The sequence below is a fragment of the Myxine glutinosa genome, chromosome 1 (assembly GCF_964187855.1).
Source record: "Myxine glutinosa chromosome 1, kmMyxGlut1.1, whole genome shotgun sequence".
NCBI lineage: Eukaryota > Metazoa > Chordata > Myxini > Myxiniformes > Myxinidae > Myxine > Myxine glutinosa.
Genome location: NC_136261.1, coordinates 306,691,696 through 306,713,099, shown reverse-complemented (window position 1 = coordinate 306,713,099; position 21,404 = coordinate 306,691,696). Strand labels below are relative to the sequence as shown.

The window sequence follows — 21,404 nt, the reverse complement described above, 5'->3', positions numbered from 1 at the left end:
CCAAAATCCTGGACCTTGTTCTTGTTCTTGTACCCGAACCAACCCATCCCCCAAGTTTAGTCATAACTCGTCCACAACGTTTTGTGTTATACATCGTTAAATGTTATATATCGCTTTTCACCCGATCTCTCATTGGTGAAGAATCACTTTAGAAAATTAAATAATTCTCGTATCCGAATCCATATTCAGATTCTTCACCAAAATCGAATCGATTCGGTCTCGTCACACACCCAACCTCTCCACCAAGTTTCAGCAGAATCCGTCTACAACCTTTTGAGATATCCTGCTATGTATCATTTTTGGCCCAATCTCCCAATGGTGAAGAATCACGTAAAAAAACTTCTAGTAGCCGGATCCGAATCCGGATCTTCACCAAAATCTAATCATTTCGTCCTTGTGACATACGCTACATCTCTGCCAAATTTCGTCCGAATCCGTCCACAACTTTTTTTGACATCTTGTTCACAAACAAACAAACAGACAGACTGACGGCGGTGAAAACATAACCTCCATCCACCTTTGGTGGCAGAGGTAAAAATGACAAACGCTTGGGCAGTGATATTCACTGCTACATTGCTCGTACCTTTATCACCTGTCGCCAAATAGCACCGATGTGACTTGATGAGAACATTGTATTTTAATTTGCATTTTCATTAAAAAAAAAATTTTTCTCTTGCTGCTTCCAGGTGTGTTTAGATTTGCCGAATTTCCCTGAAGGTCTATAATTTGTATGAACGACATACTCACAGTAGTGTAAAATACTTCAAAAAACGTGGATTCACAGTTCTGATATCCACAAGATCCAAAATGGACCAACATAATACTTTTGAATTTTTTTAAGCAATTTTTTTGAATGAACAGCATAGACTCAGTGACAAAAGGTTTCTGGCTTATTTTGTGACATCACAGTTACTATTAATGGAAGGTAGAGGACTTCGGGTAGGGAATTTTTTTTTGCATAAGGTTGTGTTCTTACCTCTGCGATTAAAGAACTCTCGAGAGTACTTTCCAGATAAGGAAAAATGCTTTGGGATGGCCCCGAGGAGCTCGATGACATGGGCAACATGATCTGAGGGGAAAAAAAAAAAAAAAAAACACACACACACACACACACACACACACACACACACACACACACACACACACACACACACACACACACACACACACACACACACACACACACGTTAAAGTACGATACGCACAGCTGCTGCATAAACACAGACCTAGCAACTTCAAAATTAAGAAAATAGTAATACTTGTCCACAACATTGTGCCATTCAATGGAAAGCACAAGACATTTTTGATCTGTGTACAATATCTGCAGCAATGTCGAAGTTTGTCAAGATATTAAATAATAATTTCATGATAATACATACAAGAACACTTTCAGGCTCAGAAAATGATAATCTTCTCACAGTCATGGAGGCCAAAATCTGAAGCACATGACCGTCTTGGTCTTCCAAAAGACAAGACTAGAAGAGTAGAGTGCATTAAGCACTCAGCAGCCACGAATCAAGCTTTTAGAGTCCCAATATTATTGTATACAAGCAGGTATCTGTGGAAATTGAGGGAAAGGTAAAATGTGTCTTCAAGTGCTCAACTCCCCACACCAAAGCCTTCAACCACCTCTTCTTCCAAACCTAAGTCCTCAACCCAACCCCTCCCTCTCCGAACACAACCCCGATGCTATAATCCCCTCCCCACCCCAACTCTTTAAACCCCTCCCCACCCCAAGGCCTCAACATCCACTCTCACAATGCTGTCCCCTCCTAATTCTCCTCACCCTAATTATCTGCCCTCCCCTCCCTCTGTCTTCCCATTCTTCAAAGGAAGAGGGTAATCTTACATAATTATATATTATTTTGAAGCGGACACAAAAGCCCACTGGCGTGGTGACATCATTCCGCGCACCAAGTGGGCGGTGGCCACGCCCGAGGGGTAGGCGTGGCCTCATGATATACACCGGGCGCGCAGCCCGGAGCGCGCCAGTGTTACAGTGAGCTCCTGAAATAAAGATGCTTATAAGTTACCGCTTGTCCGCTTCCTCCTTGCTCGCAAGCAGCGCGCGTAACGCCGCGCTTTACTGGTGACCCCCTCGACGTTGGATCTGCCGGAGCAATCCTTCCACACGCGACGCCATTGCCATGGCCAACTTCATCAAACTTCCCGAATTTTGGGAGGCTCAGGCCGAAGTCTGGTTCGTCCAGGCCGAAGCCCAATTTCAGCTTCGGCGCCTCACCGGCGATGACACGCGCTATTGCCACGTCGTCGCCTCCCTCGGGCCCGGCACGGCCGCTCGAGGTGTGTCCGTCCTTCGCCACCCACCGGACGGCCACAAGTACGAGGCACTCAAGCGGCTACTCCTAGCCACGTTCGGCCTCACGGACGACGCACGGGCCGACCGCCTCCTGGATCTCCCCGAGCTCGGTGACACGCGCCCGTCGGTCCGAATGGACCATATGCTGTCACTGTTGGGCGACGAAGCCCCCGGTTCTCTATTCCGGGCGCTTTTCCGTCGCCAACTTCCAGCGCAGGTTCGCCTCGCATTGGCCGGGACCGGGCTAACGGAACCCCGAGCATTGGCGGCCGAGGCGGACAAGTACTTCGCCGCTTCGGACACGCGGGCGAGAGTCGGCGTGGCCGTCACGGCCCTCGTGGCTGATGCTGCTAATGCTGCTGATGCTGCTAATGCTGCTGATGCTGCTGATCCACAGCATCAGCTTATACAGCATACGCAGCATGCTGATACGCACCTTGTGACCGCCGCCACGCCCCGCCCACCGCCGCGGCGAAAACCGCCACCGCGGGGAAACCCGCCAACTCCACCGGCCTGGCGGAGCCAGCCGCGCTCCTCCAGCTCCACCACCTGGTGCTGGTTCCACGCCAAGTTCGGCCACGAAGCTCGGCAATGTCATCCGCCATGCTACTTCAACAGGTCGGGAAACGCCCGGGCCGGCGCTCAATAGTGGCGATGAGCGCCGGCCGTTCGAGCAGCCTGCTGTTCATAACGGACACCTTCTCCGGGCGCCGTTACCTGTGCGACACGGGAGCGCAGGTGAGTGTCGTTCCCGCCGGCACGTCAGACAAGCACGCCGCGGGTGGGGGCCCCGCGCTGCTTGCCGCGAACGGGACGCCCATCCGTACGTACGGAAAACGCTGCCTCTCTCTGCGGTTCGGAGGGCAGGTTTTCCGATGGACGTTCGTCACCGCCGACGTGCCCATGGCACTGCTTGGCGCGGACTTCCTGTGCGCTAATGGGCTCCTGGTCGACGTCAAGCGCAGACGTCTTGTCCAAGCCGAGACGTTCAGCTCGCTCGCTTGTGCTTTGCCCAGCTCGGCGAGCAGCTCAACGAGTGGCTTGCCAAGCGGCTTGCCGAATGGTTCGGTTCCGGCCACGTTGGTCTGTACGCTTCCGGCAGCGGACGCATTCACCCGCCTCCTCGCCGGCTTCCCGGCCCTCACGCAGCCCACCTTCTCGGCGGGGGCCGTCAAGCACGGGGTGGCCCATCACATCCCCACCGTCGGGCCAACGGTCTACGCCTGGGCACGCCGCCTCGAGCCGACGAAGCTGGCGGTGGCAAAAGCGGTGTTCGCTACCCTGGAGCGACTCGGCATCGTTCGGCGCTCAGAGAGCGCTTGGGCGTCGCCGCTGCACATCGTGCCGAAGCCCGGCGGGGGATGGCGACCGTGCGGGGACTATCGCCGTCTCAATGACGCCACGACTCCCGACCGCTACCCCGTCCCCCACATTCAGGACTTTTCTGCCCGTTTGGCGGGCATGTCCTTCTTCTCGAAGGTGGACCTCATACGCGGCTACCATCAGGTCCCCGTCAGGCCGGAGGACGTCCCGAAGACGGCGGTCATCACGCCATTCGGACTCTTCGAGTTCCTGCGCATGCCCTTCGGTCTGAAGAATGCGGCTCAGGCGTTCCAGCGACTGATGGACAGCGTCCTGCGCGACTTGGATTTTGTCTACGTCGACCTGGACGATATCCTCGTCGCCAGCGCGTCCAGCGAAGAGCACCTACGCCACCTCCGCACGCTCTTCGAACGCCTGGGCCAGCATGGCCTGATTGTGAACCCCGCAAAGTGCCGGTTCGGCGCCGCCATAATCGATTTTCTGGGGCACCGTGTCACCAGGCACGGAGCCGTCCCCCTGCTGGCCAAGGTGGAGGCGGTGAAGGGGTTTCCGCGCCCCCGCACGATCAGAGGGCTGCAGGAGTTCCTGGGCATGGTGAACTTTTACCATCGGTTCCTGCCCCATATCGCCCAGCTCCTGCGCCCCCTGCACGAAGCTCTCCGAGGGAAGGCGGGCAAAGGCGACGTTACCTGGACCGAGCAGATGGACACGGCGTTCACGGGCGCGAAGCTCGCCTTGGCTAACGCCACCATGCTCGCGCACCCGGTGCCCGATGCACCGATCGCCCTCACCACCGATGCCTCGGACTACGCGGTGGGCGCGGTGCACGAGCAATGGGTGCGTGGAGCTTGGCATCCGCTGGCGTTCTTTAGCCGGCAGCTTCGCCCGCCCGAATGCCGTTACAGTACCTTCGACCGCGAGTTGCTCGGGCTTCACTTGGCGGTCAGGCACTTCCGCCATCTGCTCGAGGGCCGTGCGTTCACTGCCTTCGTCGACCACAAGCCGCTGATCTTCGCGATGGGCAAGGTCACCGAGCCGTGGTCGGCCCGGCAGCAGCGTCACCTCTCGGCCGTGTCCGAGTACACGACGGACATCCAGCACGTCGCGGGGAAGGACAACCCGGTGGCGGATTGCCTTTCCCGAGCCGTCGCCCACGCAGTCCACCTCGGCATCGACTATGCCTGGATGGCAGCGGACCAGGCCGCTGACCCCGACGTCCAGGCCTTGCGGACCGCCATCACGGGCCTCCGCGTCACCAAGGTGCCGTTCGACGGCGCGGGCGCGGCCCTCTTGTGCGACGTCTCCCTCGGGCGTCCTCGCCCCATTGTGCCAGCGGGCTGGCAGCGCCAGATGTTTGACGCCATCCACGGCCTGTCCCACCCGGGCGCGAGGGCCTCCCAAAGGCTGATCGCCGACAAGTTCGTCTGGCATGGCCTCCGGAAGGCCGTCTGCGGCTGGGCCAGGACGTGCCTCGCGTGCCAGCGCGCCAAGGTGCACCGGCACACCCAGGCCCCGTTGGCCCCGTTCACGGTGCCGGAACGCCGGTTTGACCACGTCCACGTGGACCTGGTGGGACCTCTGCCCCCCTCGCGGGGTTTCACCTACATCCTCACCATGGTGGACCGCACCACCCGGTGGCCGGAGGCCGTGACCTTGGCGTCGACAACGGTGGCCGATGTCGCGCAGGCTTTCATCGCCACCTGGGTCGCCCGGTTCGGCACCCCCTCAGACATCTCGTCCGACCGCGGCCCCCAGTTCACCTCGGAGTTCTGGGGGGCGGTCGCGCAGGGGCTCGGGGTCCGGCTGCACCGAACCACGGCCTACCACCCCCAGGCTAACGGCCTGTGTGAGCGATTTCACCGCTCATTGAAGGCCGTGCTCCGGGCCACCCTCCGCGACGGCGGCTGGGTCGACAGGCTCCCCTGGGTCCTGCTGGGCCTCCGGACGGCGCCCAAGGAGGACCTGCGCGCATCCGCGGCGGAGTTGGTCTTCGGGCAACCGCTGCGGGTGCCGGGCGAGTTCCTCCCCGACTCCACGGCACCATGGTCCTCGGCGCTCCGCTCTGCAAGAGACCGCCCAGAGGTTCGCCCCGGTGCCAACGGCATGCCACGGGCACCCACCGACGCACGTCGCCCCGGAGCTTCGCACGGCGGAGTACGTCTTCGTCCGCCACGATGCCCACCGGACACCACTGCGGCCCCCGTACGACGGGCCTTTCCGCGTGCTGGAGACCGGGGCGAAGCACTTCACCCTGGACATCGGCGGTACTCCTGACCGCGTTTCGGTGGACCGCCTCAAGCCGGCCCACCTCGACGTGGACCATCCACCGCCAGTGGCCCGACCCCCACGTCGGGGCCGCCCCCCTGCGGGCGGACCCCCGGCACCGCCCAGCCCCGCCGCCCCCCGGTCCTGCACCCATCCCAGGGGCAGCCAGGGGCATCCCACCTGGCATCCCTGCACCCCGGACGCCGCCGATCGCCAGGGGGCGCTTCGGCCGGGTCATTCGTCTGCCCCGCAAACTGGCCCTCCAGGTGCGCGGGAATTCTGGGGGGGCGCGTGTGGCGGACACAAAAGCCCACTGGCGTGGTGACATCATTCCGCGCACCAAGTGGGCGGTGGCCACGCCCGAGGGGTAGGCGTGGCCTCATGATATACACCGGGCGCGCAGCCCGGAGCGCGCCAGTGTTACAGTGAGCTCCTGAAATAAAGACGCTTATAAGTTACCGCTTGTCCGCTTCCTCCTTGCTCGCAAGCAGCGCGCGTAACGCCGCGCTTTAATTTCTTGATTACATCATCAAAATGGTGGAATATGTAACTCTTCCCCATCCCCTCCCCATAATAGCGTGCCATAACCAACTTCATCGACTCGTACCAGCTCTTATACCTGTATTCCCACCTTCTAATTTCACCACATTCACAATCTCTGTAACAGTGAGATATGTCTTACAATCTCGGGAGAGGTCCCATGGAATTGCCACACGCAGATGATTGTGAGTAGCCTAATTATGTTAATAATTGATCCGAAATTAAATAATTATCTTCATAGTGATGTGTCATAAATAAATAAATAAATATATATATATATATACACACTAGCTTGGCTCGGCTCGCTCCGCTCACCTCACCACGCGTCGATACTGAGGAACGGGCTTGTTTTAGCTGAGACTAATGACTGTACCCGAGTTGCTGTGTTGTCATGATTTACACCAATCACAATACAAACAATTATTTTGCAGAAATTTATTTGTTGTGTTTGTGATATTACATTTTTATAAGCAATTTAGGTTGAAGATTTAGGTTGAAAAAATATATAAAATTCAAGAAATAACCCTTCAGCACATACATACGGGAGGGGTAGGTGCAGACTGGAAGTTTGGGACGATTACACCTCACCACCACGTAATTCAAAACACCTCACCACCAAGTAATTCAAAACACCGCACCACCACATAATTTAAAACACCTCATCACCATGTAATTTAAAACACCTCACCACCAGCTAATTCAAAACACCTCACCACCACGTAATTTAAAACACCTCACCACCAAGTAATTTAAAACACCTCATCACCACGTAATTTAAAACACCTCACCACCAGGTAAGTCAAAACACCTCACCACCAGGTAATTTAAAACACCTCACCACCACGTAATTTAAAACACATCACCACCAAGTAATTCATAACACCTCACCACCACGTAATTTAAAACACCTCACCACCACGTAATTTAAAACACCTCATCACCACGTAATTTAAAACACCTCACCACCACGTAATTTAAAACACATCACCACCAAGTAATTTAAAACACATCACCACCAAGTAATTCATAACACCTCACCACCACGTAATTTAAAACACCTCACCACCACGTAATTTAAAACACCTCATCACCACGTAATTTAAAACACCTCACCACCAGGTAATTCAAAACACCTCAACACCAAGTAATTTAAAACACCTCACCACCACGTAATTCAAAACACCTCGCCACCAGGTAATTTAAAACACATCACCACCAAGTAATTCAAAACACCTCAGCACCACGTAATTTAAAACACATCACCACCAAGTCATTTAAAACACATCACCACCAAGTAATTCAAAACACCTCAGCACCACGTAATTCAAAACACCTCACCACCAAGTAATTCAAAACACCTCACCACCAAGTAATTCAAAACACCTCAGCACGAAGTAATTCAAAACACCTCACCACCACGTAATTCAAAACACCTCACCACCATGTAATTCAAAACACCTCACCACCACATAATTCAAAGCACCTCACCGCCACGTAATTCAAAACACCTCACCACCATGTAATTCAAAACAACTCATTACCACGTAATTAAAAACGCGTCACCACCACGTAATTCAAAACACCTCACCACCACGTAATTCAAAACACCTCACCACCAAGTAATTAAAAACACCTCAGCACCAAGTAATTCAAAACACCTCACCACCAAGTAATTCAAAACACCTCAGCACCAAGTAATTCAAAACACCTCAGCACCATGTAATTCAAAACACCTCAGCACCAAGTAATTCAATACACCTCACCAACACCCGATTCAAAACACCTCACCAACACCCGATTCAAAACAACTCACCACCACGTGATTCAAAACACCTCACCACCACGTAATTCAAAACAACCCACCACCACGTAATTCAAAACAACTCATCACCAAGTAATTAAAAACATCTCACCACCAAGTAATTCAAAACACCTCAGCACCAAGTAATTCAAAACACCTCACCACCAAGTAATTCAAAACACCTCACCACCATGTGATACAAAACTCCTCACCACCACGTAAATAAAAACAACCCACCACCACGTAATTCAAAACAACCCACCAGCAAGTAATTCAAAACACCTCACCACCAAGTAATTCAAAACACCTTATCACCAAGTAATTCAAAACACCTCATCACCAAGTAATTCAAAACACCTCAGCACCAAGTAATTCAAAACACCTCACCACCAAGTAATTCAAAACACCTCACCACCACGTAATTCAAAACACCTCACCACCATTTAATTTAAAACACCTCACCACCACGTAAATAAAAACAACCCACCACCACGTAATTCAAAACAACTCATCACCAAGTAATTCAAAACACCTCAGCACCAAGTAATTCAAAACACCTCACCACCAAGTAATTCAAAACACCTCAGCACCAAGTAATTCAAAACACCTCACCACCACGTAATTCAAAACACCTCACCACCACGTAATTCAAAACACATCACCACCAAGTAATTCAAAACAGCTCACCGCCAAGTTATTCAAAACACCTCAGCATCAAGTAATTCAAAACACCTTACCACCAAGTAATTCAAAACACCTCAGCACCAAGTAATTCAAAACACCTCACCACCATGTGATTCAAAACACCTCAGCATCAAGTAATTCAAAACACCTTACCACCAAGTAATTCACAACACCTCAGCACCAAGTAATTCAAAACACCTCACCACCAAGTAATTCAAAGCACCTCACCACCAAGTAATTCAAAACAACTAATCACCAAGTAATTCAAAACACCTCAGCATCAAGTAATTCAAAACACCTCACCACCAAGTAATTCAAAACAGCTCACCACCAAGTAATTCAAAACATCTCAGCACCAAGTAATTCAAAACAACTAAATCACCAAGTAATTCAAAACACCTCACCACCAAGTAATTCAAAACAGCCCATCACCAAGTAATTCAAAACACCTCAGCATCAAGTAATTCAAAACACCTCACCACCAAGTAATTCAAAACACATTTCCACCAAGTAATTCAAAACACCTCAGCACCAAGTAATTCAAAACACCTCACCACCCAGTAATTCAAAGCACCTCAGCACCAAGTAATTCAAAGCACCTCACCACCAAGTAATTCAAAACACCTCAGCACCAAGTAATTCAAAACACCTCACCACCAAGTAATTCAAAGCATCTCAGCACCAAGTAATTCAAAACACCTCACCAGCAAGTAATTCAAAACACCTCACCACCATGTAATTTAAAACACCTCACCACCACGTAAATAAAAACACCTCACCACCATGTGATTCAAAGCACCTCAGCACCATGTGATTCAAAACACCTCACCAGCAAGTAATTCAAAACACCTCACCACCAAGTAATTCAAAACACCTCAGCACCAAGTAATTCAAAACACCTCACCACCATGTGATTCAAAGCACCTCAGCACCAAGTAATTCAAAACACCTCACCACCAAGTAATTCAAAACAACTCATCACCAATTAATTCAAAACACCTCACCACCACGTAATTCAAAACACCTCACCACCATGTAATTCAAAACACCTCACCACCACATAATTCAAACCACCTCACCACCACGTAATTCAAAACACCTCACCACCACGTAATTCAAAACACCTCACCACCAAGTAATTCAAAACACCTCACCACCAAGTAATTCAAAACACCCCACCACCAAGTAATTCAAAACACCTCAGCACCAAGTAATTCAAAACACCTCAGCACCAAGTAATTCAAAACACCTCAGCACCAAGTAATTCAAAACACCTCAGCACCAAGTAATTCAAAACACCTCACCACCAAGTAATTCAAAACACCTCAGCACCAAGTAATTCAAAACTCCTCAGCACCAAGTAATTCAAAACACCTCAGCACCAAGTAATTCAAAACACCTCAGCACCAAGTAATTCAAAACTCCTCAGCACCAAGTAATTCAAAACACCTCAGCACCATGTAATTCAAAACACCTCAGCACCATGTAATTCAAAACACCTCAGCACCAAGTAATTCAAAACACCTCAGCACCATGTAATTCAAAACACCTAAGCACCAAGTAATTCAATACACCTCACCAACACCCGATTCAAAACAACTCACCACCACGTGATTCAAAACAACTCACCACCACGTTATTAAAAACACCTCACCACCATGTAATTCAAAACACCTCAGCACCATGTAATTCAAAACACCTCACCACCACGTAAATAAAAACAACCCACCACCACGTAATTCAAAACAACTCATCACCAAGTAATTAAAAACACCTCACCACCAAGTAATTCAAAACACCTCAGCACCAAGTAATTCAAAACACATCACCACCAAGTAATTCAAAACACCTCAGCATCAAGTAATTCAAAACACCTCACCACCAAGTAATTCAAAACACCTCACCACCAAGTAAATCAAAACAACTCATCACCAAGTAATTCAAAACACCTCAGCATCAAGTAATTCAAAACACCTCACCACCAAGTAATTCAAAACAGCTCACCACCAAGTAATTCAAAACACCCCAGCACCAGGTAATTCAAAACAACTAATCACCAAGTAATTCAAAACACCTCACCACCAAGTAATTCAAAACAGCTCAGCACCAAGTAATTCAAAACACCTCACCAGCAAGTAATTCAAAACACCTCAGCACCAAGTAATTCAAAACACCTCACCACCATGTAATTTAAAACACCTCACCACCATGTGATTCAAAGCACCTCAGCACCATGTGATTCAAAACACCTCACCAGCAAGTAATTCAAAACACCTCACCACCAAGTAATTCAAAACACGTCAGCACCAAGTAATTCAAAACACCTCACCACCATGTGATTCAAAGCACCTCAGCACCAAGTAATTCAAAACACCTCACCACCAAGTAATTCAAAACAACTCATCACCAATTAATTCAAAACACCTCACCACCACGTAATTCAAAACACCTCACCACCATGTAATTCAAAACACCTCACCACCACATAATTCAAAGCACCTCACCGCCACGTAATTCAAAACACCTCACCACCATGTAATTCAAAACACCTCACCACCAAGTAATTCAAAACACCTCAGCACCAAGTAATTCAAAAGACCTCACCACCAAGTAATTCAAAACACCTCAGCACCAAGTAATTCAAACCACCTCAGCACCATGTAATTCAAAACACCTCAGCACCAAGTAATTCAATACACCTCACCAACACCCGATTCAAAACACCTCACCAACACCCGATTCAAAACAACTCACCACCACGTGATTCAAAACACCTCACCACCACGTAATTCAAAACAACCCACCACCACATAATTCAAAACAACTCATCACCAAGTAATTAAAAACACCTCACCACCAAGTAATTCAAAACACCTCAGCACCAAGTAATTCAAAACACCTCACCACCAAGTAATTCAAAACACCTCACCACCATGTGATACAAAACGCCTCACCACCACGTAAATAAAAACAACCCACCACCACATAATTCAAAACAACCCACCAGCAAGTAATTCAAAACACCTCACCACCAAGTAATTCAAAACACCTTATCACCAAGTAATTCAAAACACCTCATCACCAAGTAATTCAAAACACCTCAGCACCAAGTGATTCAAAACACCTCACCACCAAGTAATTCAAAACACCTCACCACCACGTAATTCAAAACACCTCACCACCATGTAATTTAAAACACCTCACCACCACGTAAATAAAAACACCTCACCACCATGTGATTCAAAGCACCTCAGCACCATGTGATTCAAAACACCTCACCAGCAAGTAATTCAAAACACCTTATCACCACATAATTCAAAACACCTCAGCACCAAGTAATTCAAAACAACTCATCACCAAGTAATTCAAAACAGCTCATCACCAAGTAATTCAAAACACCTCACCAGCAAGTAATTCAAAACACCTCACCACCATGTAATTTAAAACACCTCACCACCACGTAAATAAAAACACCTCACCACCATGTGATTCAAAGCACCTCAGCACCATGTGATTCAAAACACCTCACCAGCAAGTAATTCAAAACACCTCACCACCAAGTAATTCAAAACACCTCAGCACCAAGTAATTCAAAACACCTCACCACCATGTGATTCAAAGCACCTCAGCACCAAGTAATTCAAAACACCTCACCACCAAGTAATTCAAAACAACTCATCACCAATTAATTCAAAACACCTCACCACCACGTAATTCAAAACACCTCACCACCATGTAATTCAAAACACCTCACCACCACATAATTCAAAGCACCTCACCACCACGTAATTCAAAACACCTCACCACCACGTAATTCAAAACACCTCACCACCAAGTAATTCAAAACACCTCACCACCAAGTAATTCAAAACACCCCACCACCAAGTAATTCAAAACACCTCAGCACCAAGTAATTCAAAACACCTCAGCACCAAGTAATTCAAAACACCTCAGCACCAAGTAATTCAAAACACCTCAGCACCAAGTAATTCAAAACACCTCACCACCAAGTAATTCAAAACACCTCAGCACCAAGTAATTCAAAACTCCTCAGCACCAAGTAATTCAAAACACCTCAGCACCAAGTAATTCAAAACACCTCAGCACCAAGTAATTCAAAACTCCTCAGCACCAAGTAATTCAAAACACCTCAGCACCATGTAATTCAAAACACCTCAGCACCATGTAATTCAAAACACCTCAGCACCAAGTAATTCAAAACACCTCAGCACCATGTAATTCAAAACACCTAAGCACCAAGTAATTCAATACACCTCACCAACACCCGATTCAAAACAACTCACCACCACGTGATTCAAAACAACTCACCACCACGTTATTAAAAACACCTCACCACCATGTAATTCAAAACACCTCAGCACCATGTAATTCAAAACACCTCACCACCACGTAAATAAAAACAACCCACCACCACGTAATTCAAAACAACTCATCACCAAGTAATTAAAAACACCTCACCACCAAGTAATTCAAAACACCTCAGCACCAAGTAATTCAAAACACATCACCACCAAGTAATTCAAAACACCTCAGCATCAAGTAATTCAAAACACCTCACCACCAAGTAATTCAAAACACCTCACCACCAAGTAAATCAAAACAACTCATCACCAAGTAATTCAAAACACCTCAGCATCAAGTAATTCAAAACACCTCACCACCAAGTAATTCAAAACAGCTCACCACCAAGTAATTCAAAACACCCCAGCACCAGGTAATTCAAAACAACTAATCACCAAGTAATTCAAAACACCTCACCACCAAGTAATTCAAAACAGCTCAGCACCAAGTAATTCAAAACACCTCACCAGCAAGTAATTCAAAACACCTCAGCACCAAGTAATTCAAAACACCTCACCACCATGTAATTTAAAACACCTCACCACCATGTAATTTAAAACACCTCACCACCATGTGATTCAAAGCACCTCAGCACCATGTGATTCAAAACACCTCACCAGCAAGTAATTCAAAACACCTCACCACCAAGTAATTCAAAACACGTCAGCACCAAGTAATTCAAAACACCTCACCACCATGTGATTCAAAGCACCTCAGCACCAAGTAATTCAAAACACCTCACCACCAAGTAATTCAAAACAACTCATCACCAATTAATTCAAAACACCTCACCACCACGTAATTCAAAACACCTCACCACCATGTAATTCAAAACACCTCACCACCACATAATTCAAAGCACCTCACCGCCACGTAATTCGAAACACCTCACCACCATGTAATTCAAAACACCTCACCACCAAGTAATTCAAAACACCTCAGCACCAAGTAATTCAAAAGACCTCACCACCAAGTAATTCAAAACACCTCAGCACCAAGTAATTCAAACCACCTCAGCACCATGTAATTCAAAACACCTCAGCACCAAGTAATTCAATACACCTCACCAACACCCGATTCAAAACACCTCACCAACACCCGATTCAAAACAACTCACCACCACGTGATTCAAAACACCTCACCACCACGTAATTCAAAACAACCCACCACCACATAATTCAAAACAACTCATCACCAAGTAATTAAAAACACCTCACCACCAAGTAATTCAAAACACCTCAGCACCAAGTAATTCAAAACACCTCACCACCAAGTAATTCAAAACACCTCACCACCATGTGATACAAAACGCCTCACCACCACGTAAATAAAAACAACCCACCACCACATAATTCAAAACAACCCACCAGCAAGTAATTCAAAACACCTCACCACCAAGTAATTCAAAACACCTTATCACCAAGTAATTCAAAACACCTCATCACCAAGTAATTCAAAACACCTCAGCACCAAGTGATTCAAAACACCTCACCACCAAGTAATTCAAAACACCTCACCACCACGTAATTCAAAACACCTCACCACCATGTAATTTAAAACACCTCACCACCACGTAAATAAAAACAACCCACCACCACGTAATTCAAAACAACTCATCACCAAGTAATTCAAAACACCTCAGCACCAAGTAATTCAAAACGCCTCACCACCAAGTAATTCAAAACACCTCAGCACCAAGTAATTCAAAACACCTCACCACCATGTGATTCGAAACACCTCAGCACCAAGTAATTCAAAACACCTCACCACCAAGTAATTCAAAACAACTCATCACCAAGTAATTCAAAACACATCACCACCAAGTAATTCAAAACAGCTCACCACCAAGTAATTCAAAACACCTCAGCATCAAGTAATTCAAAACACCTTACCACCAAGTAATTCAAAACACCTCAGCACCAAGTAATTCAAAACACATCACCACCATGTGATTCAAAACACCTCAGCATCAAGTAATTCAAAACACCTTACCACCAAGTAATTCACAACACCTCAGCACCAAGTAATTCAAAACACCTCACAACCATGTGATTCAAAACAACTCATCACCAAGTAATTAAAAACACCTCACCACCAAGTAATTCAAAACACCTCAGCACCAAGTAATTCAAAACACCTCACCACCAAGTAATTCAAAACACCTCAGCATCAAGTAATTCAAAACACCTCACCACCAAGTAATTCAAAACAGCTCACCACCAAGTAATTCAAAACACCTCAGCACCAAGTAATTCAAAACAACTAATCACCAAGTAATTCAAAACACCTCGCCACCAAGTAATTCAAAACAGCTCGCCACCAAGTAATTCAAAACACCTCAGCATCAAGTAATTCAAAACACCTCACCACCAAGTAATTCAAAACACCTTTCCACCAAGTAATTCAAAACACCTCAGCACCAAGTAATTCAAAACACCTCACCACCCAGTAATTCAAAGCACCTCAGCACCAAGTAATTCAAAGCACCTCACCACCAAGTAATTCAAAACACCTCAGCACCAAGTAATTCAAAACACCTCACCACCAAGTAATTCAAAGCACCTCAGCACCAAGTAATTCAAAACACCCCTCCAGCAAGTAATTCAAAACACCTCACCACCATGTAATTTAAAACACCTCACCACCACGTAAATAAAAACACCTCACCACCATGTGATTCAAAGCACCTCAGCACCATGTGATTCAAAACACCTCACCAGCAAGTAATTCAAAACACCTCACCACCAAGTAATTCAAAACACCTCAGCACCAAGTAATTCAAAACACCTCACCACCATGTGATTCAAAGCACCTCAGCACCAAGTAATTCAAAACACCTCACCACCAAGTAATTCAAAACAACTGATCACCAATTAATTCAAAACACCTCACCACCACGTAATTCAAAACACCTCACCACCATGTAATTCAAAACACCTCACCACCACATAATTCAAAGCACCTCACCACCACGTAATTCAAAACACCTCACCACCACATAATTCAAACCACCTCACCACCAAGTAATTCAAAACACCTCACCACCAAGTAATTCAAAACACCTCACCACCAAGTAATTCAAAACACCTCAGCACCAAGTAATTCAAAACACCTCAGCACCAAGTAATTCAAAACACCTCAGCACCAAGTAATTCAAAACACCTCACCACCAAGTAATTCAAAACACCTCAGCACCAAGTAATTCAAAACTCCTCAGCACCAAGTAATTCAAAACACCTCAGCACCAAGTAATTCAAAACTCCTCAGCACCAAGTAATTCAAAACTCCTCAGCACCAAGTAATTCAAAACACCTCAGCACCATGTAATTCAAAACACCTCAGCACCAAGTAATTCAAAACACCTCAGCACCAAGTAATTCAAAACACCTAAGCACCAAGTAATTCAATACACCTCACCAACACCCGATTCAAAATACCTCAGCACCATGTGATTCAAAACAACTCACCACCACGTGATTCAAAACAACTCACCACCACGTTATTAAAAACACCTCACCACCATGTCATTCAAAACACCTCAGCACCATGCGATTCAAAACACCTCACCACCACGTAAATAAAAACAACCCACCACCACGTAATTCAAAACAACTCATCACCAAGTAATTAAAAACACCTCACTACCAAGTAATTCAAAACACCTCACCACCAAGTAATTCAAAACACCTCAGCACCAAGTAATTCAAAACACCTCACCACCAAGTAATTCAAAACACCTCACCACCAAGTAATTCAAAACAGCTCACCACCAAGTAATTCAAAACACCTCAGCATCAAGTAATTCAAAACACCTCACCACCAAGTAATTAAAACACCTCACCAACAAGTAATTCAAAACACCTCACCACCATGTAATTCAAAACACCTCACCACCAAGTAATTCAAAACACCTCACCACCAAGTAATTCAAAACATCTCACCACCACATAATTCAAAACACGTCACCACCATGTAATTTAAAACACCTCACCACCACATAAATAAAAACAACCCACCACCACGTAATTCAAAACGACTCATCACCACGTAATTCAAAACACCTCAGCACCAAGTAATTCAAAACTCCTCACCACCACATAAATAAAAACAACCCATCACCACGTAATTCAAAACGACTCATCACCACGTAATTCAAAACACCTCACCACCATGTAATTTAAAACACCTCAACACCACATAAATAAAAACAACCCATCACCACGTAATTCAAAACGACTCATCACCACGTAATTCAAAACAGCTCATCACCAAGTAATTCAAAACTCCTCAGCATCAACTAATTCAAAACGCCTCACCACCAAGTAATTCAAAACACCTCACCACCAAGTAATTCAAAACACCTCACCACCAAGTAATTAAAAACACCTCACCACCACGTAATTCAAAACAGCTCACCACCAAGTAATTCAAAACACCTCACCACCAAGTAATTCAAAACACCTCACCACCAAGTAATTCAAAACACCTCAGCAGCAAGTAATTCAAAACACCTCACCACCAAGTAATTAAAACACCTCACCAACAAGTAATTCAAAACACCTCACCACCATGTAATTCAAAACACCTCACCACCAAGTAATTCAAAACACCTCACCACCACGTAATTCAAAACACCTCACCACCATGTAATTTAAAACACCTCACCACCACATAAATAAAAACAACCCACCACCACGTAATTCAAAACGACTCATCACCACGTAATTCACAACACCTCAGCACCAAGTAATTCAAAACTCCTCACCACCACATCAATAAAAACAACCCATCACCACGTAATTCAAAATGACTCATCACCACATAATTCAAAACACCTCAGCACCAAGTAATTCAAAACAACTCATCACCAAGTAATTCAAAACAGCTCATCACCAAGTAATTCAAAACACCTCAGCACCAAGTAATTCAAAACACCTCACCACCAAGTAATTCAAAGCACCTCACCACCAAGTAATTCAAAACAACTCATCACCAAGTAATTCAAAACACATCAGCATCAAGTAATTCAAAACACCTCACCACCAAGTAATTCAAAACAGCTCACCACCAAGTAATTCAAAACACCTCAGCACCAAGTAATTCAAAACACCTCACCACCATGTGATTCAAAACAACTCATCAACAAGTAATTAAAAACACCCCACCACCACGTAATTCAAAACACATCAGCACCATGTGATTCAAAACACCTCACCACCACGTATATAAAAACAACCCACCACCACGTAATTCAAAACAACTCATCACCAAGTAATTAAAAACACCTCACCACCAAGTAATTCAAAACACCCCAGCACCAAGTAATTCAAAACACCTCACCACCAAGTAATTCAAAACACCTCACCACCAAGTAATTCAAAACAGCTCACCACCAAGTAATTCAAAACACCTCAGCATCAAGTAATTCAAAACAGCTCACCACCAAGTAATTAAAACACCTCACCAACAAGTAATTCAAAACACCTCACCACCATGTAATTCAAAACACCTCACCACCAAGTAATTCAAAACACCTCACCACCACGTAATTCAAAACACCTCACCACCATGTAATTTAAAACACCTCACCACCACATAAATAAAAACAACCCACCACCACGTAATTCAAAACGACTCACCACCACGTGATTCAAAACAACTCACCACCACGTTATTAAAAACACCTCACCACCATGTCATTCAAAACACCTCAGCACCATGCGATTCAAAACACCTCACCACCACGTAAATAAAAACAACCCACCACCACGTAATTCAAAACAACTCATCACCAAGTAATTAAAAACACCTCACTACCAAGTAATTCAAAACACCTCACCACCAAGTAATTCAAAACACCTCAGCACCAAGTAATTCAAAACACCTCACCACCAAGTAATTCAAAACACCTCACCACCAAGTAATTCAAAACAGCTCACCACCAAGTAATTCAAAACACCTCAGCATCAAGTAATTCAAAACACCTCACCAACAAGTAATTCAAAACACCTCACCACCATGTAATTCAAAACACCTCACCACCAAGTAATTCAAAACACCTCACCACCAAGTAATTCAAAACATCTCACCACCACATAATTCAAAACACCTCACCACCATGTAATTTAAAACACCTCACCACCACATAAATAAAAACAACCCACCACCACGTAATTCAAAACGACTCATCACCACGTAATTCAAAACACCTCAGCACCAAGTAATTCAAAACTCCTCACCACCACATAAATAAAAACAACCCATCACCACGTAATTCAAAACGACTCATCACCATGTAATTCAAAACACCTCACCACCATGTAATTTAAAACACCTCACCACCACATAAATAAAAACAACCCATCACCACGTAATTCAAAACGACTCATCACCACGTAATTCAAAACAGCTCATCACCAAGTAATTCAAAACTCCTCAGCATCAACTAATTCAAAACGCCTCACCACCAAGTAATTCAAAACACCTCACCACCAAGTAATTCAAAACACCTCACCACCAAGTAATTCAAAACACCTCACCACCACGTAATTCAAAACAGCTCACCACCAAGTAATTCAAAACACCTCACCACCAAGTAATTCAAAACACCTCACCACCAAGTAATTCAAAACACCTCAGCAGCAAGTAATTCAAAACACCTCACCACCAAGTAATTAAAACACCTCACCAACAAGTAATTCAAAACACCTCACCACCATGTAATTCAAAACACCTCACCACCAAGTAATTCAAAACACCTCACCACCACGTAATTCAAAACACCTCACCACCATGTAATTTAAAACACCTCACCACCACATAAATAAAAACAACCCACCACAATGTAATTCAAAACGACTCATCACCACGTAATTCAAAACACCTCAGCACCAAGTAATTCAAAACTCCTCACCACCACATCAATAAAAACAACCCATCACCACGTAATTCAACATGACTCATCACCACATAATTCAAAACACCTCAGCACCAAGTAATTCAAAACAACTCATCACCAAGTAATTCAAAACAGCTCATCACCAAGTAATTCAAAACACCTCAGCACCAAGTAATTCAAAACACCTCACCACCAAGTAATTCAAAGCACCTCACCACCAAGTAATTCAAAACACCTCACCACCAAGTAATTCAAAACAGCTCACCACCAAGTAATTCAAAACACCTCAGCACCAAGTAATTCAAAACACCTCACCACCATGTGATTCAAAACAACTCATCAACAAGTAATTAAAAACACCCCACCACCACGTAATTCAAAACACCTCAGCACCATGTGATTCAAAACACCTCACCACCACGTAAATAAAAACAACCCACCACCACGTAATTCAAAACAACTCATCACCAAGTAATTAAAAACACCTCACCACCAAGTAATTCAAAACACCCCAGCACCAAGTAATTCAAAACACCTCACCACCAAGTAATTCAAAACACCTCACCACCAAGTAATTCAAAACAGCTCACCACCAAGTAATTAAAACACCTCACCAACAAGTAATTCAAAACACCTCACCACCATGTAATTCAAAACACCTCACCACCAAGTAATTCAAAACACCTCACCACCACGTAATTCAAAACACCTCACCACCATGTAATTTAAAACACCTCACCACCACATAAATAAAAACAACCCACCACCACGTAATTCAAAACGACTCATCACCACGTAATTCAAAACACCTCAGCACCAAGTAATTCAAAACAGCTGATCACCAAGTAATTCAAAACTCCTCAGCATCAAGTAATTCAAAACACCTCACCACCAAGTAATTCAAAACACCTCACCACCAAGTAATTCAAAACACCTCACCACCAAGTAATTCAAAACACGTCATCACCAAGTAATTCAAAACAGCTCACCACCAAGTATTTCAAAACACCTCACCACCAAGTAATTCAAAACACCTCACCACCACGTAATTCAAAACGCCTCACCACCAAGTAATTCAAAGCACCTCACCACCAAGTAATTCAAAACACCTCAGCACCAAGTAATTCAAAACACCTCACCACCATGTGATTCAAAACACCTCAGCACCAAGTAATTTAAAACACCTCACCACCAAGTAATTCAAAACACCG

At 45.6% G+C, this 21,404-nt stretch overlaps 1 protein-coding gene across 2 annotated transcripts in view; it reads right to left on the bottom strand.

Moving 5' to 3' along the window:
- LOC137439677 (uncharacterized) overlaps positions 1-21,404 on the bottom strand; it is a 213,439-nt gene that overhangs the window by 6,046 nt on the left and 185,989 nt on the right. For both annotated transcript variants that reach the window (XM_068135666.2, XM_078768399.1), the window contains exon 15: positions 977-1,069. In XM_068135666.2, the coding sequence (XP_067991767.2) occupies positions 977-1,069 (93 nt within the window). The remainder of the gene's footprint in view (positions 1-976; positions 1,070-21,404) is intronic.